Genomic DNA, 24,958 nt, shown 5'->3' on the forward strand with positions numbered 1-24,958 from the left:
TAGACTGCCAGGTAAGATCTCAGGAGTTGAAGGAGAATCAATTCTAGGATCATCAAACTGAACACAAGCTACAGTTTTCTCTCTTTTGGTAAATTTGGCAATCTCTCTTTGGATTTGGTAGTACCTACTAACATTAGACTGACCATATCTCTCCTCTATGTCTTTCCAAAGGTCTCTTGCAGTGTCACAATGAAGTAAACTATCAGCAATATCCCTATATAATGAATTACTCAGTCATGCAAAGACCATGTCATTGCATCTTAGCCAATGATCATATAGAGGGGAGTCGGGAGGTGGCTGAGTAATTCTTCCATTAATCATCCCAGCCTTGTTCTTAGCAGACAGAACAATAAAATATTCTTTCTCCAAGATACATAACCAGTAGCAGAGAAAGGTACAATCACTATTGTAACCCCCGGATTATCTTATGCATACACATATAATGGATGGGAAGGGTCAAGTGAGGTGCAAGATGAATTTACAGCAGATGGAGGCGATGAGGTAGAGGTCGAGTCTGGGGCCATGCGAGCAGGTCAAAATCGAAATAGAGCACAAACTAAGTTTGATGCACAAAACAACTTTACAACAAGTTTTCTCAATATATACTCCCAACGTTAATGTCAAACACATAGAAGACCAAGGCATACATGTGAAAATTTTCAAAATTAGGACACAGAACTTGACCAATCACAAAACTTGAGCAATCTAACGGTTAATTGTGAGGAATCGAAAGGATGTTACTAGAAATCCTTCAGTGAACTCAAAGAAGGTGAAGCCTGGTTTTGTAGAAGCAAACTTTTGCAGGAAACCTCAATTTTCATCTGAAACAACGAACTCGTCGGAGAACACCGAGATTGACGAAATCGAAAAAACTAAACAGATGAAGAACGTCGCGGACAACTTGGATCCACGCTCTGATACCATGTTAAGCCATGAAATCGAAGTGAAATTGTAGCTTGGATCGAAGAGAAAACCCTAATTGCCTAAGTCGGTGAGAGAGAAAATACATGAGACAAGGGGGTAAATAAAATGTGATCCATTAATTAATAATAGAGTCAAGTGACTCCATTTATATGTATAAGCAAATGTGGCTAAAAGAGAAATATAACCGGACAAGGGTCGGTCCCTGAAGTACAAATAAAAGAAGGCCCAATAGAGATAGGCCCAACTCTCATAACCTCATCGAGGATCTGGACTCCGTTTTAAGTGTCTATCAGAAAAAAGGATTTTGCGGTATAAGAATTGAAAGTATAGTTTGTTGCCCAAAAAGTGGTTGTTGCCTCCTTTTTTTAAACTATATTTTTCAAACTAAATTATAGTGATGGTAGGTTGCTCGTTGGTTGTTGCCCCCTTTTTATGTCTCTGTTTTTGAGGATTTACTTTGTTGAAGCCTGTAAATTCCAAAATTACTATGGTGATCTGAATTTTACCTAAAATAATGAGAGTAAGGCTATTCTGCCAAATAAAAATACTATTCGACATGTCAAAAAATAATAATTTTTCTAGGAGCAAAAAGGGTTCCTTCTTGGTTTATTGAGGGGTTGATTGGTTTAAGGAAAGAAGAGACTGAAGAGCGTTTAATTTTCTTTTATTTATTAAAAAGAGCATTTAATTTTAAAGTTAAAATATAACACTTTACTTAATTTTCTCCACTCATTTCCTTTTCACTCTACCCAATTAATGAACGCGGCACGTTAATAGGGTGAGCATTCATTGGAGAGATTAATATAGTGAAATGTCGAAGGATGAATTAGTCAAATAATTCTTATTATTAACTTTTCTTAATGTGTAAAGACTGATGTGACAACTGACAGGTAAATAGAATCGGAGAGACTATATTTAAGAATATTAAAACACGATGAAAATTGCTGCCAAGCATGTACTAGAATTAAATACGACTAGTAATTAAACACAACTGTCCCATTGCTGTTGCCCGTCCCATTCGTAAAATTGATTTTCAACTAATTCAGCAGTTTTTGAAGAAGTCAAAAAGAAACTACTGAATTATGCAAGCTACCTCATTTAAAAATTAGAGTTTTAAAGAGGGAATATTCTTTATTTGTTTTATGTCTTAACACGTCCTTTTATGCGCCGTTCAATTCTTTTTTTGGCAAAATATATAAGTTCCACCTTAGTGTAGCTTTATGAGCGTTTATTTTCCCTCTTAAGCATTTGGATCAATTTTTTGCGTTCTTAGACCAGCGTTCGCAAAATCCCTTTTTATACTTGACTTTTCGCTACTTTTCCTCCATTTTCTCAATTCCAATTCATATGCACAATCACCTGAAATCAGTTAAAATCATCAACATATGCTTGTTTTACATCAAAATGTATCCAAAGATTCAAGTTTATCATAGCATTAAGTTGTTATAAAACCAATTTATATTTTTGTTAATAGGTGATAGTAGAACTTGACTCAAAATCTATCTACACTTCATTTAAAACTATATTAAATTTAGAACTGAGAGATTCTTGTAATTTAATTTTATATATTTGGATCAGACCGCTTACCCAGACCTCACCTACGCGAATACACTTGACATATTATTATTGATGTTGCATCGGACCACTTCGTCAAATTGTGCTAACGATATTTTTTTAGGAAAATATGTCATTCTGATATTTCTGAAGGGATTAGTTATGAAGGTGTTTTGGTACGCCCATATCAGTTTATAAATAATTTTTGATGTACTCATGTGTTTACCTGCAGTCTTTCAAATTTTAGAGAATTGGAACATAGTTCCAAACTGTAACTCCCAACGTAATCTTTATCAATCATAAATAATCTACTCCTATTTATTTTCTAATAATAATACTCGTTTTTTCTAAAAAGGAACGGTAAACTTCAGAATAAGAAAGTCAAAACATCTGACTTTTTATTTCAATTCAAGTGCCAATTTCACAACTTTTTGAATAAGTTACATATTTAGAAACCGCATAAAAAGTATTGCAAATCAGTTATGTTCATACGGTGCCTCCGGAAAATTGCGCCGATATGTCTTGGTCGTGCTAAATCAGTATATATCATAGACGGGGAGTATAAAAATATTAATTCTGAAGCTGTAATTATAAAAGACAATAACAACAACCCAGTAAAATTCCACTAATGGGGTCTGGAGGGTAGTGTGTACGCAAACCTTACCCCTACCCCGAAGGAGTAGAGAGACTGTTTCCGAAAGACCCTCGGCTCAAAGACAATTATAAAAGACAATTAGTACAATCAGTCCACTAATAAATATTTTAAGTCTGAACCATCAACTTAGAATCCTAGATCTGTCTCCATCATTGAGAGCTTCCTTATTTCATGCTCATCGATCGGTGGTGGACTATAGCCTCTGCGTGCAACAAGAAAATTTACTGTTAGAAAATTTTGACTGGCGAAGGATTGAGTTTGATAGGAAGCTGTCTGTTACTACGACCTCGCACATGACTAATACTCTTTGAATTTGACAAGGGGCAACCCTAAGATTCTTGATTCACTTTGTGGACACAATGTATCCATTGACAAAATAAGGAAAATTGCAAGAATGTAGAAAGCAGAAAGATTCTTCATTTCTTGACTTGTCACAATGTTTGTGTGTTAAGTTCAGAAATGGATATGTCTTTTGTGATATATGCTTCTGGTCGTAAGGAAGAAGTCCACAAAGGGAATTAATCTCTTAAAATATTCATTTAGTTACGCGTTTGCACTTGCCAACCATAACTTTGAGTCAAACCTCTACAACTCAATATGAATAAAACAAATCATGTTTGAATGGAAATCTCCAATCAAAGAAAGGGGAAAAAAACAGAGCAGAGAATTGATGACAAAATTTTCTTTTCTTTAGTAGAAGAGGAAAATTAAAGTTAGTGAATTGAATAGAACAATTATTGTCGGTGCAAAGCCATTGAATTGATAGCAAAATTTTATTTAGTTGATTGGAGCTACGCCCTTGATTTTGCCGATTGAAGCGACCACTTCAGTTAGCATTTTTGGTATTAGTAAAGTGACTACACAATGCTGTGAATCTCCACGTGAAATGGCTTTGACATCTATGTAAGCAAATACGAAGAAGTATAGATCAATCAACTATTCTATAATAATAATGTAAAAGCAACTAAACAAAGATATTAACCGAGTGAAAAGATATTAACCAAATTGGAACTCAAAAATAAAGTCTATAAAAGATTAAATATTAAAAAAGATAAATCTAAATCATACGAAAGGAAATATATTCAATACATTGTAATTTACTACTAATCGCTAGAATACCTTATGTCTTGCTAGTAAATATGCTGGAAATAATTTAGTTTCAATAGGAGTATCATTATAGGTTTGGGAATTAAGATTTTAAGTTTAATTACTTGTTGGCTTGTAACCGTTTTTCACAATTTCAAGGCCCAAGAAAATTTTTAATACATTATTATTTTTAACTTAATATATAAATATATTTTTTACATGTAAATTTATTCGGTACGGTTCGGTATCTTTTCGGTTTATTTTTATAAAATAAAAAATCTACCCTAATTATTGGTACAGTTATAAATTTATAGAAAACCCTACGGTTTTATTAAAAGAAATCTAAAAATCGGTTCGGCACAGTACGGTTCGATCAATTTAGTCGATTTTTAAATATTCATTGATATCCCTAATTGACGGCGTACAAATATTTCGACAATCAGATTACTTATATTATAAGATAATTATATATAACTTTTTTGATAAACATTAATTGTAAAAAAGTCTTTACATATACATAACTTAAATTTTCTATACTAATACAAATTACGTATATATAACTAGCTGCTCTATGTGTGTTGGCATTTATTTAAAAGGTAATTCAAAATTTTAACCGTGCATCCATTCTTGAAACGGCATATTGGTTACCCTATTGAATCTCTATAAATATCTATCCTATTTGCAGACATTTCTGAGATCACAGCTACACTATAAATCTGCAAGCTGATCTATTTCATCTTTCTTTTTTCGCTTTCCTTGATTTGGTTGATAGAAAATGGATAAAATTGATGATCAAAATGAATGAAGTTCCAGCGGTTTTCTACAAGTAGCAAGTTATAATTCATTAAAGTAGTTAAAGGTTTCAATTCATTTCTTATTATTTATTAACATAGATCTAAGGAAGTACGCAATTAGAAGGAAATAAACAAACAAAAATATTTATTCATAAAATAAATGATATTTAACTAAATAAATCAATCAACTAGCCATAAAAATTACAAGCCTCGAATAATTCATACTGTGAGAACAAATTTCCCATGAGGCTTATCAAATCATCTGACCAATTGTTTCAATTGTACAATTTTTCACAAATTTTGAACATTTTGAAACTAAAAAGGACTGCAAAATCAAAACTTGTTATTTCATAATGGGTGGTGGACTGGATCCGATCTGTTGATTACGAGAATTTGCCATAGGCGAAGGATTAGGTTTGAGCAGCTGCCTGTTACTCCGACCTCGGACATGACTCATATTCTCTTTGAATTTGAGAGTGGACAAGTACTCTAACTCTAAGATCCTGGATTCGCCTCGCAAACATAATGTATCCATTGATAAAATAAGAAAAATTACAAAAATGTAGAACGCAGCAATATTCTTCATTTCTTGAGAGCTGTCAGTTTTTGCGTTATGTTCAGAAATGGTTGGTTATTATGTATATGCTTGTACGTAGTTGTGAGGAAGAAACACACATGCAATTAATCTCTTAAAATACACATTTCGTTACGCGTCGTTCCGACTTCTCACTTCCCACTTCCCACTTGCCACCCGTAACTTGAGTCAAATCTCGACAACTTCTTTTATATATATATATATATATATTGAATGGAGATCTCCAGTCAAAGAATTGAAATGTGAACATAGAACTAAAAACGTTTCTCAAATGTGGGAGGCAGACTTAACAACTTCCGACATCCGAACCCAATGTTTAAACAATTGAAAAAAATTCCAAGTTTCACCATGTGGATTGTGGACTATGGATTTATTCTTAGTCGTTTTGCGCAATATTTGAACATGAATTTAACTTGAAAAATATTACTCCCTCTCCTTCATTTTAATTGATTTTTTCACATTTTTTATGTAGTTCATAGTATTTAATTTTTTCAAATATCAAGAAATAATAAACTTCTTTTTTCTAAAGTTGTCTTTGGAGTAAATAACCTTGGAGTATTTGTTGTATTTGAAAACATGAAAGAATCGATCGGGATTTTGGAAAATGTATTAGGGTTCATGTGAGAGAGAAGAGATGCGAGAGGATCCTTCTAGAACTGATTTGAAGAAAATGACCCCGATGGGGTTATTCGGGTTGCCCCTCTTATTATATATTGGCCCAAATTACACATACAATGTAAAATCTGAATAGGTTAACTACTAAAATATAAACGGGCCAGTTTTGTATTACAATAGGCCCAAATGCAAGTAAAATAAATAAGGGCTATGCTGATCAGTCTTTCCTTTTGGGCCCAAATGCCAAATAGTCTACGAGTCCAACTCCCCCTTCAAGTTGGAGGAGGATAACACCTGCAACTTGCGAATAAATTGTTGATGAAGCAGCCCAGTTAAAGGTTTGGTGAGAACATCAGCAAGCTGCTTTGAAGTGGAAACATGAGAAAGTTGAATGAAACCATTAGAAAGCTTCCCTCGAACAAAGTGACAATCGACCTCAGTATGCTTTGTTCGTTCGTGAAAAACTGGGTTTTGGCAATATGAACAGCTGCTTGGTTGTCACAAAATACAGAAATGGGATGAGAAACCTACATACCAAAATCATCTAGAACCCGTGCAAGCCATGTCAATTCAGCCACCACCTTGCTGAGGGCTCTATATTCGGCCTCAACAGAAGAGAGAGACACGACATGATGCTTCTTAGACTTCCAAGAAATTAAGCTTTCACACAGAAACACACAGAATCTAGTAACGGATCACCTAGTGTCTGGGCAGGCTGCCCAATCACTGTCTGAATATGCTGAGATAGTGAAATCAGAGGAGTTAGAGTAGAATAGGCCAAGATCAGGTGTGCCCTTGGGGTACCTCAGCATATGTAGATCAACAACCATATGAGGGACTCTCGGAGATTGAAGAAACTGAATGAGATATTGCACCCCAAAACAAATATTAGGCCTAGTGTGGGTGAGGAATAACAGCTTCCCAACCAGACTCCTATATCTCTCAAGTTGAGCCAACAGATCACCACAATCAGCCTTCAGTTTGGAGTTTAAATCCAAAGGGCAAACAACATAAGCAACCTCTATTTCCGCAAAAGATCAAATACAAATTTTTTCTGATTGAAGAGCACACCACCAATTAAAGAAGAAACCTCAATCCCAAAAAATAATGAAGAGTTCCCAGATCTTTGATTTTGATCTGGGCATCCAGAAATGTCTTCAAAGTAGTGATTTCAGCAAGATCATCCCCAGTTAATATTATATCATCAACATAGTCAGCAATGATAACCATATGACCAGGAGAACCCTTGATGAACATGGAGTAATCATTAAGGGAATGAGTATAGCCTCTAAAGTGAAGTTCTTGAGAAAGCTTACCATACCATTACCTTGAGGCTTGTCTCAAGCCATAAAAGGACTTTTGTAAATGACAAACCAAGGTAGAAGAAGAAGAAGAAAAAGAGGTAGTAGTGATAGAAAGACCAGGATGAAGCTTCATATAGACTTCCTCATCCAAATCACCATGTAAAAAAGTATTGTTAACATCTAATTGAAACAAAGACTAACTATTCTTAACTGAAACAACCACTAGACACTTAACAGTGGACATCTTTACAACAGGAAAAATGTTTCATTAAAGTCCATCCCCTCAACCTGGGTGTCACCCCTAATAACAACCCTAGCTTTATACCTTTCAGTAGTGCTATCAGCCTTATACTTAAATCTTATAGACCCACTTACACCCTATAGATTTCTTCCCACTAGGCAATGCAATAATATCCCAAGTGTGATTGACCTCTAGAGCTTCAAATTCTTTCCTCATAGCATCTTACCAAGCTGGTATAGGTGCAACTTGGGAATAAGTAGTGGGTTCAAAAATGGCAGGAGGAGTCAGAGTAAAGATGCAAGAGAAGAAAAGTGGAAAATGGCAAACATAATCAGTCAAGTGGGGAGGAAGATGATGAGTTCTGTCAGACCTTCTAAGAGGTCAGCAGTAGAAGCAGCTGCTGTAGGAACATGAGAAGGAATAACAGGTGAAGGAGCTGATTCAGACACAAGAGAAGGAATAGGATCAGAGGGAAGATAGGGTGAATCAGAAGTAAGAAAAGAAGGTGAAGCAGGCATGGGAGAAGTAGGAATAGAAGTGGGAGGAACAAGATCAGGAGTGGAAGAAGGAAAAAGGAAAAGAATACGAAGGAGGTGAAGGAGGTGGGAATGGAACAGAGGTTTGGGAAACATTGTAGGAAGAAGAGAAGGGGAAGACATCTTCATGGAAAACCACATCACTCGACACAAAGAACTGTTTGGTTACTAGGTTGTAAAATTTTAACCCTTCTTGGCAAAGGGATAACCAAGGAAGACAAAAGTTATCACTCTTCTTTTCAACTTGTCCCTATGTGGAATAGGTATAATAGCATAAGCTAGACATCCAAAGGTTTTTAAGTGACAATAAAAAAGGGATTTTATTGTAAAGGATTTCAAAAGGTAACTTATTGTGGAGGATCCTAGATGGGAGTTTGTTGATGTGAGCAAACAATCCCCCCAAAACCTAATAGGAGCTTTAGATTGAAAAAATAAAGCCTTACAAGCCTCAAGTAAGGTTCTATTCTTTCTTTCAATCACCCCATTTTGTTGTGGTGTATGAGGACAAGTAGTTTGATGAATAATACCATTGTCAGAGAAATAGAAAATAGCAAAATGACTACCCCCAAGTTCTAGGGCATTGTCACTCCTAATTATTTGGATAGTAATGTGGAACTAAGTTTTGACAATGGGTACAAAAGCTTTAATCAAATAAAAAGCATTACTTTTGAAACCCATTAAATGAGTCCAAGTAGATTTAGAAAAATCATCAACTATAGTTAAAAAATATCTAGAACCAAAATGTGTAGGAGTGTGGTAGGGTCCCTAAGAATCCACATGTATGAGTTGAAAGGGATGAGTACTATGAATGGAACTATCAGGGAAATGGAGTCTGGTTTGTCTAGCCATAGGACATATTTCATAAGGAAAGTGTTGCTTGGATGATAAAGAGGAAGATATAGCAGAGATGCCATTCATTCTAACAAAAGGAACATGTGCAAGTCTTTGGTACCAAATGATGTCCACTTTATTCAATGCTGCTTCATTACAAGATGGAATAGATTGAGACAAAGCATTTTGTGAAGAACTAGAATTACACAATGAAGAATCGAAACTATGATCAACAGTAGTAGAAGATAAAGATGGAAAGCTATATGTAGTAGGCATAGTAAAAGCATTTTGAGCTGAAGAAGAAAAGTCAGTGGTGCAAGCAAACTTGTAAAGCCCATCCTCTTGCTTACCAAGCTCTAGAGGCATCTTCAGAGAAGGGCCCTGTAGCAAGCAAGAGTCAGAACTAAATTGTGCAATGCATCTCAATAACAGAACAAGTTTGTGCACAAAAATTAGATTATGTTTAAAAGAGGGAATGTAAAGTACATCTGAAAGAATAATAGAAGGATATAAAGAAAAAGACCCAGTATAAGTAACTTTAACTTTATATCTATTAGGAAGTGTGACAAGATAAGGAATAGGCAAATGTGTGATATTGGTTAGAAAGTCCTTGTTATAACTCATGTGATTAGATGCTCCAGAGTCAATAATCCATTTATTGGGCGAGGACTGACTCAACATGCAAGCTAGAGAACAAGTCACTACTTTGGGAATGAGCATATTACCAGCAAAATTGGTAGAAGCTTTGAGGTCAGATTGAGATGGTGCAGAATCAGATGCATGGGAATGTTGTAAAAGAGCCATTAGCTGAGAATGTTACTGTTTGGTTAAACCAAGTACCAATGAACCCTGTGAATTATTGTTGGTAGTTCCATCAGTAGGAAGAGAAGAAGAATTCATACAATCATCAGAAGGGAAACCAGGAGGGAAACCATGAAGCTTGAAGCACTTATCAATTACGTGCCCACTCTTCTTGCAATATCTGTAGAATAGATTCCCTTTGGCTTGATCAAAGTTCACTCTTTGGACATACTGTCTCTAAGTGTTGGAACCAGGAGGTCTATAATTTGTGTTGGGACTGGACTGATGGTTAAGGTTGACTTTGGCAGTGAAGGCAGTTGAATCGGGACCAAACTGAGAGTTGGAATTGATCTGCCTTTGCCTTTCATCTTGAAGAAGAATGTTATATGCACTGTCTAGTGTTGGAGGTGGTTGCATCATGAGCAAGTTGCTCCTGACACTAACATAAACTTCATTCAGCCCCATGAGAAAATGATGAAGTCTATCCTCTTCCTCCTTTTTGAGAATACCTTCCTTTGCACAACAAATGCAGTGATTTCCATGATTTTTACAAACGACTCTCAATTCATCCCACAATTTCTTTAATTTGTTAAAGTACGAGGCAATATCTAGGGAACCTTAACAAGTAGAGGCAGGTTCTTTCTTAATTTCAAAGGCTTTAGTTCCATTTACAGTCCCATATCTTTTATTTAAATGTCTCCATATTTCTTTAGCTGTTTTAGAATACTGGACACTATCCGCAATATCAGGAGATAAAGAACTTATTAACCATGAAATTACCATATTATTACATATGTCCCACTGCTTAGACTCGATGGAATTATCAGGAGGTTTAGGCAAACTACTATCAACAAACGCAATTTTGTTCCTAGCAGACAAAGAAATAATTATACTCCTTTTCCAACCCCCAAAATTTATTCCAGAGAAAGAAACTGGTACAAGCGAAACACCTGGAACATCTGAAGACTGTTCAAACAAAGGACTAGAGGGTTTGGGAATGAACTCATGTGTGCCAAATGCACTACTCACATCAAAATCAGTAGATCCCATAACTACTATAACATTCAACAATGAAAGTTTATCCGATGAATCTCATGCAAATAGGAGAGATATACAGAGTTACCAGATTCTTCGCAACCGGAAGTACGTCCTTCAAAACAATATTTCACAGCAACACAACAACCAAATAACACTACACAGCAACACAACAACCACGATTGATGAAATAGGATGAAGTCGTGAAACCCTAGAATTCTCGAGCTTAACGACGACTACACAAATTTTTAGATAAAACCTCCACCAGCAGACAAATGAGAAACACAAGCCAGAACACACTCAGATGAGTCAAATTGAATCGGAAAGCCGCCGACGAAAACAGTATGTAGACTCCAAATCGCTACCCACACAAATTGAAATCCTCAATGAAACTCGATGAGGGTAACATCAGAAGATAAATGAGGACGAGATGGACCAAAATCTAGCTCTGATACCATGAGAACATGAAAGAATCGATCGAAATTTTGAAAAATGTATTAGGGTTCATGTGATAGAGAAGAGAGGAGAGAGGATCCTTCTAGAACTAATATAGTTATATATGTATATGTATAACTATGCATAATTTATGTATACTGACTAAAAAAAGTAAACATTAAATCTGACAGGCTATTTGTGTAACAATCCCTTAAATTTCTCTAATTTGGCCTGTAGAGATTCTTCATGTAATTTGTAAATGAGCTTCTTCTTCTTCTTCTTCTTCTTCTTCTTCTTCTTCTTCTTCTTCTTCTTCTTCTTCTTCTTATATTTAGTAAATAAAGCCAACTTTTTTTTTTAGGAGAAATGAATTCATGTATCGCTATGTATTTTATAAGATTTTTATCTCTAAGAAAATGCCAGAAAATAAATTGCACAAAAGATCATTAAGAGTGTATAAAAGAAAAGCTACGAACAAACAATGAAAATTTTACTTCAGATGACAACATTAATATATTTGGAAGTTAAGGTTATTCTTTAAATACCAAAAGATTAAGGTGAGCATATATATATCTAAATCGAATAAGTAGCATTATTTTCTCAATGGCCAACACATTATTATCCTCTAATATGAACTTTTTCACGTATGGTAAAATTAGTAATTACTGGTCCCCACGATGGTAATAGGCATTCAAATACTAAAAGCCAACACACTATAAAGAAGTATAAATAATTGTTTTTCTTTTTCTTTTTATGCTGAAGATAAATGAATGTCTGAACTTGATTAATAATGTGAAGAATAATATCTCTAAAATGGAGGCATGAATTTTGGGAGAAAATAATTTTAGTTCATTTTTTACCATCTTGTCGATTTTTGACAATATAGGAGACAAAATGCTGTTAGATAGCAAAACTGACTAATTAAATTTTTTACTTTTACTTTATATAATGATATGTGAATGACTTGATGTTTAATTCCAAAATGAATATAGTTTTCTACTCAAATGCTTAATTCCTAACTATTTAAAATGAGAATATTTTTGGAATCACAAGAAATTACTAATGAAGGTACGTCGATAACAGTCAGAGATGGATTGATCCAAGACCAACGAGCTGCATTCTAGAATCAAATTCATAAACTTTAATTATTAATTCGCTTTTAATAACAGTCGTAACTTTTTCATCATCTTTAACGTCCTTGTTTTGACCAATGGTTGGATGAACTGATCAGTTCTTTTCAAAACACTTTGATATGGAAGTCTACACAATTCTAAGTTCCGAACATATTAGAAACTATGAAACTTGCGTCTAAAATTTTCATTTTAAAATTATCTTAGTTAAATAAGCATAGAATTTTTTTATTAAATAATTAATACACTTATAAAAAATCTTTCGCAATTGCATGTTGTCCCTCACCTATAGAAGTCTACACAATTCTAAGTTCCCAACATATTAGAAACTATGAAATTTGCATGTAAAATTTTCATTTTAAAGTTATCTTAGTTAAATAAACATAGAATGCCTTTTTATTAAATAATTAATACACTTATAAAAAATCTTTCGCAATTGCATATTGTCCCTCATCTAGTTTTTAAAATATATCACACTAAAATATATTTTATTATATAGTCATATGTTTTATATATGATTTGTAGAAATTAATCTGATGTTGCATATCATAAATGTATGTAAAAAAATCTAAGATATGAGACACCTTAAATGATACTATATATTGGTCCTATATATGAAACCATGAAATTGTAATGTGTAAGTCTTACTTATATAACAAAAATTGAAAAAGATCCTTAAAATATTATGTAAACTCCATTGAGACTTCTCTACTCACATTTGAATGCTTGGGTTGCCATCGAATTGTTGAATTAACATATCAAATAATAGTACGTAGAAACCATTGAATCATTAAACGACATATTCATTACTTAGTCGGAATACATCTAACTTATTTGAACACTGAATCACAATGGAAAACATTGACGAGTTGTTTATAAATGCAAGCATAAATTTGACGAGTCTTTGTATGCTGTGAAGAAGATATCTTTCAATGATCAACAGCTTGAGCAGAAATTAAGGTAAAATTGTTTATTTAGCATCAGATAACTTTATTGTATGTTTTCAAACTAAAATTATTTGTTCTTCATATGAAGGTGAAAATATTTGCAGTTGTGCAATATCCTAGGGTGTACGCTATTATCAGGTAAACATTATCAATCTTTTTCTATCTATGTAGATATACGTGACCCAAACCATTATCTGAGACTGACATCTTATGGGCTTATCCACTAGACGAACTCTATAATGTTAACAGCTAAAATAGTTATATCCACAACCACTAACCATAACAACTAGGGGTGTTCAAAATCGAACGGAAACCAAAAATCGAACCGCAAAAGTGGCTTAATGGTTTGTTGGTATCGGGTTATCGGGTTATTGGTTTAAAGGATGGGGAACAAATTGAAAATTTATTATTAACGGCTTATCGGTTTGGGGGCGGATTATTCAATTTTCTTATCGAAAACCTCGTCTCTTATCGGATTATATATTTTATCCATATGTATATTAAATAATAAAAATCCCTTCCACAGTTCTTTTCCTATCAACGAATTATTGATTTGGAAACCTCGTCTCTTACTGGCAATTGAATTATGATGGAGATAATTCTTTTCTATCTCTTAATGCTTACTGATATATACTATGTGCATTCGTGTGTATGTACTTGTATACTCTGTGCGCATTTGTGCCTTGCTTCACCAGGAACTAATTCATTGTCAACCACTTAATACATTTCAAACTCTAGTTTGTCGCTCAAGTGTCTCAGCTTATAAATGTTCAATTGTAATTTGTCAATTGCTGATAGTTACTGGAGATGGCAAATAAGGCGGCGACATTTGCTCAACAGTTGGGTACTGCCTAAGCTGCAGGACAAAACGAGATAAATTGTCAAGAATGCAGACTTTTAGGTGAAGGTAGAATATTCGATGATTGGACTCATAACCAATATGCCTCTGAAAATGAGATTCTTGGGCAGGCTGTTGATATAGACACATCAGGTTAGAAGGACAACTAGGCCGATAAACTGCCCGATAATAGCTAAACCGATACCAATCCGCCTGATATCTTATCGGGTGGCTAGCAAATTAATACATTTAAAAGCCGATAACCGATAAGCCGAACCGTTAAGAGTAAATAACCTCCCGATCCGCCCGATAAGCAGCCTTAATAACAACTCTCAAGAATGAGATAAAGAACCTACATAAGTCAACTTTTAGCACAAGTCTGCATTCAAAACCAAGTCGGCTTAATTATATGTTTTAAAGACGAGGGAATTTCAAATCAATGATACACTAGATAAATAGTATTTCTCTACATGTGTTTGAACCACGTAAAGAATAAATAGATACTAATGAAATATAAGGATTATTTGTCACAAAAGAATTTTTTAAATTAAGGATAGGAATGATTTGGAAGAAAAATCACTTACATGTTGTTCTTGTAGCTTTAAAAAGCTAAAAACAAATTTGAGCAAAATAGTGTTTTGTGCATTACATAATGATAGCATCAAAATAAGAGTGAAAAAGACTGACTTTTATTCGAATTTTAGTATTTTACTTTATAATAATCCTTCTTATTTTGCAGCAAATATCATCTTTGTATAAGAAAAAGATGAAAAGAAAAAAAAAGAGAAAAAAGAGAAAGAAATCAAAATGCAAAGGAAATTTCATGAAAGAGAGCTGGCACTAATATAAGAAAAAAAAGAATTCTTGTACTACAACAAATTATAAAAACATAACCCTTGAAATAGAATTTGCAAGTGGTTGTTAGGTTTAGTTTCTTTTTAGAATATTTGGTGCAAGTAACTTTCTGGATCACCACAATTAAATTTTTTTTTGTCATTCTTAGTGTTGAATAGAATATGGAGTCCCCGATGTTGATCTTCATCATCAGACAAAGAGATGGTAGCTGACGCAACAAAAGACCCCCTTTTTTTGTAATGGAGTTTTGTCCAAGGTTTGTAACGTTAAGTTAAACTAGTTTCAAACTATTTTTTAAGCTAAGTTGTTTCTCATTTTTTTTGGCTATCTATTACTTTTACCATCATACATGCCAAGCTATAAAAAAAGATACTAAAAAAAAGAGGCGTTTGAGACGGAGGTGATTTTGTGCATCTTTAAGGGGCTGCTGAAGGACTATATATTTATCCATGAAAGTGGAGTGATCCATGGAGACATATCTAGAGATAATATCTTCATGGATACACATGATCAAATTATCTCTATGGATACACATGATCAAGCCAAGATCGGTGATTTTGGCTTGGATGAGTTGGTTATTCTTTTCAATTTCTTTGTTATTTTCTTGATAGTATTTTTTTAAAATACTTTGTTTGAACTTTCTTTTTTATCATTTTGATTCAGCTCGATTGAGTGGAGATGACAAGATTGATTTTCGAAGCACAATACTTGATAATGAAATGTACCAAGTTCTGAAGTTGTTTAGCAGCCCTCTATCAGTTACCACAAAGGCAGACATATATGCATTAGGGTTGTTGCTATTTAAGATTTCATACTTGATAGAAACAGATTCAGAAAAGGGTCAATAAATTCAAGAATTTTTTAAAAAAATTGCCGGAAGACTATGGATTAGGAGTTTTGAGAGATGTAATTCCTGCACTTCTGGTCGAGAACCTGAGTAATGTCCTTCCGCAACAGATTTGCTTCGAAAGTACTTCCAGTAGACCTTTGCCCCCTTTGATATTCAAAATACTATGTCGTTTTGGCTATGATGGTTGGTCCAGTAGAATTATCTTTTGCTCCTTTGGAAACTAGATGCATGTCCTAATTATAGTTTGATTAGAGAAACTGCTTGATTCCAAGATGAAGAATTTCTGAACTATTCTGGGGCTTTTCATTTCGAGGGTTAACATAAAATTTTGCAGCCTGGGTGCATTAGCTTGATTTGTATCATCCTGTAACCCTATATCTATTTCTCTATGATCTGTAAGTATGCTTAATATTTTTCTTGATCTAACAAAATGATGAGAAATGAGTTTGAGTTGGTGTAAACACTCGCTATGTTTGAGATATGAAAATTCATCTCTTTTTTATAGTAGAAATTTATAATTTAGGTTAAGATCAATATCAATTTTTGAAGTGTAGGAAAATGATGGTAAAATGATCTGAGTCTTTGGAGTTGTTGGTGTTGGTTTTCATGTTCCTAGTAGCGTAGCCAGAAATCTCATCAAGGGTATTCAAATTTTAATGAAGTCAATACTTTTTTCGTTAAATGGGCGCACCAACTAAGGTGGATGGTGAAACTGGTAGAGGGAGATAGAGGAAGGTGGTGACTAGGAGAAAAAAGAAAGAGAAAAAAATTTAAAAAAGAAAAATTAGATTTCTTCACGCACTATACCACATTACCAAGTTGTGTCTAAATGACACATTCAAAATGCAGTTAGAGTGTTCAAATGGAACAGAACTAAAATGGAGTATTTAAGTGAAAAGTTGTCACGACCCAAAACTAACCTGTAGTGATGACGCCAAATGTGGTACTAGGCAAGACGACATTTCAAAATATTCCAACACTTTTAAATGAAAATGAGCTAAACTATTTAATAACTAAAGCTCTCATAAATGGGATAAAAATCAAAACTCGACACGGAAGTTCCCAAATCGGTGTGTCACTGAGTACATGAGCGTCTATACAATATAAGTCTAGAAGTAATGTCTATGAAAAATTAAAACTAAATACATAAAATGGAAAGATAGGGAAGGAGAGACAAGGTCTGCCAACGTCGGACATCTACCTTGGAATCTCCAACGATCAAACTGCGCAAAGAAATCAACACCCACCATATCCGAAAATACCTAGATCTGCACACGAAGTGCAGGGTGTAGCGTGAGTACAACCAACTCACTAAGTAACAAGACTAAATAATGGACTGAAAGTAGTGACGAGGCTCACGGATATAGTTCAATTACAGAACTTACAACATAGAAAGATATGCATGCTTTCAAATTCGACAATTAAGGCCAAAACGGTTAATTCATGTCAAGTTCAATTGAAACAGGATATAACATCTCTCAGAAATTACATGACAATGATATATGCCAGCTGAAGTACAACATTAATGAAATCAAGTGCAAAATCTCAGAGAAGCAGTCACTCAGTCCTCCCATGCACTCCAACCTCACAGTCACTCATTCCTCATATTCTCTCATTTCTCTCAATCGCTCGGCACTCGGCACTCGCACTCAGTAGGTACCTGTGCTCACTGGGGGTGTGTACAGACTCTAGAGGAGCTCCTTTAGCCCAAGCTCTATAACAAGCCAATCATGACATAAATCAATAAAACATGCTGCGATGTGAAGCCTGATCCCTTAAATATCCTCACAATCAGGCCCTCGGCCTCAATCAGTCATCAACCTCTCCAGTCTCTCGGGCTCTCAGTAATTATGATAATCAGCCCAAACAACAATGATATAATGTATCAATAATGAATAATAGAGACTGAGATGTGATATGCAAGTAAAATTGTGACTGAGTACAAAATAAAAATTTAGCAGATAATTCAACATGTACACGATCTCTATGGGTCCCTACAATGCCAACACATAGTCTAAACATGATTTCTAATATGGTTTGCAGTTCAATTTCTATAACACATGGAAAATATACGGATAACAACAGATTATTCATCTACACAGTTCCTAGGAATTGACCAAGTCACCATTCCTACGGTGCACGCCCACTCGCCCGTCACTTAGCATGTGCGTCACCTCAAAATCAATCACATGACACATAATACAGGGTTTCATACCCTCAGGACCATATTTAGAACTGTTACTTACCTCAAGCCGTGCAAATCCCTACTCCAACATACCTTTGCCTCGTGAACCAGCCTGCAAATGCCTCGAATCTAGCCACAAATAGTTCGATACAATCAACACGGGCTAAAGGAATTAATTCCATAAGAAAATACTAATTTATTAATCAAAAGTCAAAAGTCGACTCAAAAGCGGTCCCTGAGCCCACGTCTCGAAATCCGATAAAAGTTACAAAACCCGAAAGTTCATTCAACCACGAGTCCAACCATACTAAATTTACCAAAATCCAACACCAAATCTTCACCCAAATCCCCAAATTCCACTCTCCAAATTCCTAGCCTCAAACTCCCAAATTCTATTTTAAATACATACAAACTAGGTGGAAAATTCAATGGGGAAACAAGATTATCGAACAAAAATGAGCACAAGTGACTTACCTCAAGAAACCCCTCGAAAATCCTCTCAAAAATCCCCCAATCCCGAGCTTGAAATGTTCAAAATGAAGAAAAAATTGCGAACACTTGAATTTAAGGTTTTGTCCAGGGGTCTCGCACCTGCGCTCTACTTGTCCATCTTCTGCGGATTTTCCTTCGCTTTTACGAACCTGGACCCCCAGCCCACCTCCGCTTCTGCATTCTCTCATGCGCATATACGCATCCGCACCTGCGCCTTCAGGCTTCCTCTCTCATACGCGCACTTGTGACGCCTCTCTGCATCTGCGACCTCGCAAGTACGGACAAATCCTTCGCACCTGCGAAAATCCCTCAGCTCAAGCCAACCTTGCTTATGCGCCACTCCAGCCGCACCTGCGGCCAACCCCTCGCAGGTGCGATCACACCAGAAAACTCCCAGCTTCAGCAATGCACTAAGTCCCATTTTCGATTTGTTAACCATCCGAAATCAACCCGAGGCCCCCGGGACCTCAATCAAACAATACAAGTCCTAAAATACGATACGAACTTAGTAGAGGCCTCAAATCACCTCAAATAATATCAAAAACACGAATCGCACCCCAATTCAAGCCTATTGAAACTAGGGTAATTCCAACTTCTACAAACAATGCCGAAACCTATCAATTCACGTCCAATTGACACCAAAATTTTGCACACAAGTCACAAATGACACCACGGACCTATTCCAACTCTCGAAATTCCAATCCAAGCCCGGTAACCACAAAATCCACTCTCGGTCAAACTTCCTAATTTCCAACTTCTGTCATTTCAAGCCTAATTCCACTACAGACCTCCAAATCACAATCTGGACATGCTCCTAAGTCCAAAATCACCCAACAGAGCTAACTGAACCATCAAAAGTCCATTCCGAAGTCGTTTACACATAAGTCAATATCTGGTCAACCTTTTCAACTTAAACTTCCAGCCTTGAGACTAAGTGTCTCAATTCATTCCAAAATCTCTCCGGACTCGAACCAACTACCCCAAAAAGTCACATAACAATTGTAAAGCATAAAATGAGCAATAAACGAGGGAAGGGAGCTACAACTCTTTAAATGACCGGCCGGGTCGTTACATCCTCCCCCTCTTACAAACGTTCGTCCTCGAATGCATCTAGAAACGTATCTGGAGTCTCAAATAGGCGTGGATATCTGCTCCGCATCTCCCACTCGGTCTCCCAAGTAGCCTCCTCAACTGGCTGACCATTCCACTGCACCTTCACTGAAGCTATATTCTTTGACCTCTACTTTCGAACCTGCGGATCCAAAATGGCCACCGGCTCCACATCATAAGTCAAATCACCATCCAACTGAACCGTGCTAAAATCAAAACATGAGACAGATTGCCGACATACTCCCGGAGCATAGAAACATGAAACACTGGATGCACACTAGACAAACTAGGTGGCAAGGCAAGCTTGTAAGCCACTTCTCCATTCCTCTAAAGTACCTCAAACGGCCCAATATACCGAGGGCTCAACTTTCCCTTCTTCCCGAACCTCATAACACCCTTCATGGGTGAAACCTTGAGTAGTACCTTCTCCCCAACCATGAAAGCAACATCAAACCTTCCTATCGGCATAACTCTTCTGTCTGGACTGCGCCGTGCGAAGCCGATCCTGCATCAATTTAACCTTGTCCAAAGTGTCCTAAACTAAGTTAGTACCCAATAGCCTAGCCTCCCCAGGCTCAAACCAACCCAACGGAGATCGACACCGTCTCCCATACAAAGCCTCATACGGATCAATCTGAATGCTCGACTGGTAGCTGTTATTGTAGGCAAACTCCGCGAGTGGCAGAAACTGATCCCAAGAACCCCCGAAATCAATGACACAAGCGCGTAGCATGTCCTACAATATTTGAATAGTGTGATCGGAATATTTGTCCGTCTAAGGGTGAAATGCTGTACTCAACTCAACCTGGGTACCCAACTCTCGCTACACGACTCTCCAAAATTATGATGTAAACTGTGTGCCCTGATCTGAAATGATGGACACTGGCACACCGTGAAGGTGAACAATCTCACGGATGTAAATCTCAGTCAACCACTTTGAAGAATAAGTAGTCCAAACTGGAATGAAGTGTGCGGACTTGGTCTGCCGATCCACAATCACCCAAATAGCATCGAACTTCCTCGAAGTCCATGGGAGCCCAACTACAAAATCCATGGTGATACGCTCTCATTTCCACTTTGGAATCTCAAGCCTCTGAAGCAATCTGCCCGGTTTCTGATACTCATACTTCACCAGCTGACAGTTAAAGCATCGAGCTACAAATCCCACTATATCCTTATTCATTCTCCTCCACCAATAATGCTATCTCAAGTCCTGATACATCTTCGCGGCACCTGGATGAATGGAGTACCGCGAACTGTGAGCCTCCTGGAGAATCAACTCATGTAAACCATCTGCATTGGGCACACATAGCCTGCCCTGCATCCGCAATACACCATCATCTCTAATAGTAACATCCATGGCATCACCGTGTTGAACCGTGTCCCTAGGGACAAGCAAATGGGGATCATCATACTGGCGCTCTCTGATGCGATCATATAAGGAAGACTGAGAAACTACACAAGCTAGAACCTGGCTGTGCTCCGAAATATCTAATCTCATGAACTGGTTGGCCAAGGCCTAAACATCAACTGCAAGAGGTCTCTCACCAACATGAATGAATGCAAGTCTACCCATACTCACTGCCTTCCTACTCAAGGCATCGGCCACCACATTGGCCTTCCCGGGATGATACAGAATAGTAATATCATAGTCCTTTAGCAGCTCCAACCATCTCCGCTGCCTCAAATTTAAATCCTTTTGTTTGAACAAGTGCTGGAGACTCCGGTGATCCGTAAATACCTTATAAGACACACCGTAGAGATAATACCTCCAAATCTTCAATGCATGAATGATGGCAGCCAACTCCAAATCATGAACATGGTAGTTCTTCTCATAGGGCTTAAACTAGCATGAAGCACAAGCAATTACTTTACCCTCATACATCAAGACACACCCAATACCAATCCGAGAAGCATCACAATATACTGTATAAGAGCCTGAAGCTGAAGGCAAAACTAGAACTGGAGCTTTGGTTAAGGCAGTCTTGAGCTTCTAAAAGCTCTCCTCACATTCATCCGACCACCTGAAAGTAGCACCCTTTAAGGTCAATTTGGTTAAAGGCGATGCAATAGACAAGAAACCTTCTACGAAGCGACAATAATAACCGGCCAAGCCAAGAAAGCTCCAAATCTCCGTAGCTGAGGATGGCTGGGCCAACTTTGAACCGCCTCTATCTTCTTTAGATCCACCTGAATCCCCTCATTGGACACCACATGCCACAAGAACGCCACTAAGCTAAGCCAAAACTCACATTTGGAGAACTTGGCATAAAGCTTCTCCTCTTTCAACCGCTGCAACACAACCCTGAAATGTTGGGCATGCTCCTCCTGACTACGAGAGTACACCAGGATATCATCAATAAATACTATGACAAACGAGTCGAGATAAGGCTAAAATACACTGTTCATCAGATGCATGAATGCTGCTGGGGCATTGGTCAGCCCAAAAGACATCACAAGGAACTCATAATGACCATAACGAGACCTGAATACTGTCTTTAGAATATCTGAGTCCCGAATCTTCAACTAGTGTTACCCAGACCTCAAGTCAATCTTAGAGAACACCCTCGCTCCCTGAAGCTGGTCAAATAGATCATCAATGCGCGGCAAGGATACTTGTTCTTGATTGTAACATTGTTCAATTGCCTATAATCGATGCACATCCTTATAGTACCATCCTTCTTCTTTACAAATAGAACCGGTGCACCCCAAGGCGACACACTCGGTCTAATAAACCCCTTATCAAGAAGTTCCTGAAGCTGCTCCTTCAATTCCTTCAACTCAGCTGTTGCCATACGCTATAGTGGAATAGAAATGGACTGAATACCCGGCACCAAGTCAATACCAAAGTCAATATCCCTTTCGGATGGCATGCCCGGCAGGTCTGCAGGAAACACATCCGAAAAATCTCGCACCACCAGAATAGAATCAATAGTAAGAGTATCAACACCAACATCCCTCACAAAGGTCAAATAAGATAAACAACCCTTCCCAACCATCCGCTGGGCCTTCAAATATGAAATCACTCTGCTGGGACCATAGTCTAGACCACCTCTCCTCTCAATCCTTGGCAACCCCGACATCGTCAACATCATGGTCTTAGCATGGCAATCCATAACATCATGACATGGAGACAACCAATCCATACCCACGATCACGTTGAAATCAACCATACTAAGCAATAAGAGATCAACTCTAGTCTCCAATCCCCCAATAGTTACTACACATGATCGATATACACAGTCCATAATAATAGTATACCACTGGCGTAGATACATGAACAAATGAAACTAAGGACTCACGGGGCATATCCAAATGATGAGCAAAATATGATGATACATACGAATAAGTGGAACCAGGGCCAAATAATACAGAGGCATCCCTGTGTCATACTGAGACAATACCTGTGATTACTGCATCTTAAGAAACAACATCTGGTCTGGTAGGAATAGCATAGAATCGTGCCTGACCGCCACCTGATCGGCCTTCCCCTCTAGGGCGACCTCTAACTGCTTGGGCACCACCCCGAGCTGGCTGGCCGTGTGATGAAGTAACTGGTGTGGAAGTCACAACCTGACTCCTATGTTGCACTGGACCTCCCAGGAGACGAGGACACTATATCCACATATGCCTAAACTCCCAGCAATCGAAGCAACAGCTCGGAAGTGGTGGTGGTGGGGATTGCATCGGGCCCCGAGTACTCGAGTAACTGCTAGAAGGGCTTGGGATAGATGAACCCTGAAGTGATGGATCACATGACGAACTCTGAGCTGGAAGGGCACTGAGAGATGACTGACTCTAACGAGCACTGTATGAACCATAGCTGGATGATGCACTACGGTGAGCTGGACAATTCATCTGAGCGGGCCTATAAAGACGACCCCTGCTGTGGTAGGACTGCCCTCTAGAAGGAACACCACCGAAACCACCCAAACCTTGAGGCATCTTGGCCTCCCTCTCCTCTCGCTCCTAACTACAGACCATCTCTATCTGCCGAGCAATATCAACCACCTCGTCGAAAGTAGCACCAGATACCCTCTCTCGAGTCATAAGCAATCGCAACTAATATGTGAGGCCATCAATAAACATCCTAATCCTCTCCCTATCCGTGGGAACCAACTAAACTACGTGACGGGCCAACTCGGAAAATCTCATATCGTACTGAGTCACAGACATGCCATCCTAATGTAGCTGCTCAAACTATCTACGCAGCTCCTCCCTGCGAGACTGTGGCACGAACTTCTCCAAGAAGAGAACGGAGAACTCACGCCATGTAAGTGGTGCTGCACCAACTGGCCTGCGCCTCTCGTAAGCCTCCCACTATCTGAAGGCAGCCTCATTAAACTGAAAAGAAGTGAATAAGACCCCACTGGTCTCCAGAATCCTTGCCGTGTGAAGAATCCATTGGCAACTATCCAAAAAGTCCTGGGCATCCTCAGACTCGGCCCCACTAAATGCTGGAGGCTGGAGCCTCCCAAATCTCTTTAGTCTCCTCTGCTCATCATCAGTCATAACAGGACCCACTTGGGCCTAAGCAACTGTAACCGGCTGGGTTGGTAGTACCCCCCATGTCTGGAGTCCCTGCATCACCTGCTCTGGAGTACAGGCGGCGAGGGTATGAGTACTTTCCCCGGCCTGAGAAGTGGCTGGTGCGGCCTGAGAAGAAACTAGCTGAGCAAGGCCAGTGCAAAAGTCAATATCTGGGCCAAAGCCTCCTGGAGGCCTAGAATCACAATGGGCACAACTGGTGCTTGAACTGGCCCCACTGGCTCAACCACATCTGGAACCTGCTCCTCAGCTGGAGCAACTAGTAGATCTGCAGGTGCTACTCTAGCTGCTGTACGAGCTGTACCTTTGCCCCTACCACGACCCCTACCGTGACCTTGGCTTCTCGTGGCCCTAGCTGGTTGTACTAGTGGCTAGCTGTCCTGTCCGGTAGCATACGTCTTCACCATCTGTGAGAGAATAAAACAACAGAAATTTAGTGATAGGAATCAACAAATCTGCACGACAAGAATACAAGAATGTGAATTTTCCTATGGGTTCGGCAGCCTCTCGAAGATAAGTACAGACGTCTCCGTACCGATCCGCAAGGCTCTACTAAACCTGCTCATGACTCATGAGACCTATGTAACCTAAGCTTTG

General features: G+C 37.8%; 1 protein-coding gene across 1 annotated transcript; it reads right to left on the reverse strand.

The window, feature by feature from the left end:
- Nucleotides 1-9,951: 9,951 nt before the first annotated feature.
- LOC104098360 (uncharacterized) lies at nucleotides 9,952-10,986 on the reverse strand. Its single transcript, XM_009605079.2, has 3 exons — nucleotides 10,609-10,986; nucleotides 10,298-10,449; nucleotides 9,952-10,117 (listed from the first exon to the last, which is right to left on the reverse strand). The coding sequence occupies exons 1-3, from the start codon at nucleotides 10,984-10,986 to the stop codon at nucleotides 9,952-9,954; spliced, it is 696 nt and encodes a 231-aa protein (XP_009603374.2).
- Nucleotides 10,987-24,958: the final 13,972 nt, after the last annotated feature.

Source organism: Nicotiana tomentosiformis, chromosome 6, assembly GCF_000390325.3.
Source record: "Nicotiana tomentosiformis chromosome 6, ASM39032v3, whole genome shotgun sequence".
NCBI lineage: Eukaryota > Viridiplantae > Streptophyta > Magnoliopsida > Solanales > Solanaceae > Nicotiana > Nicotiana tomentosiformis.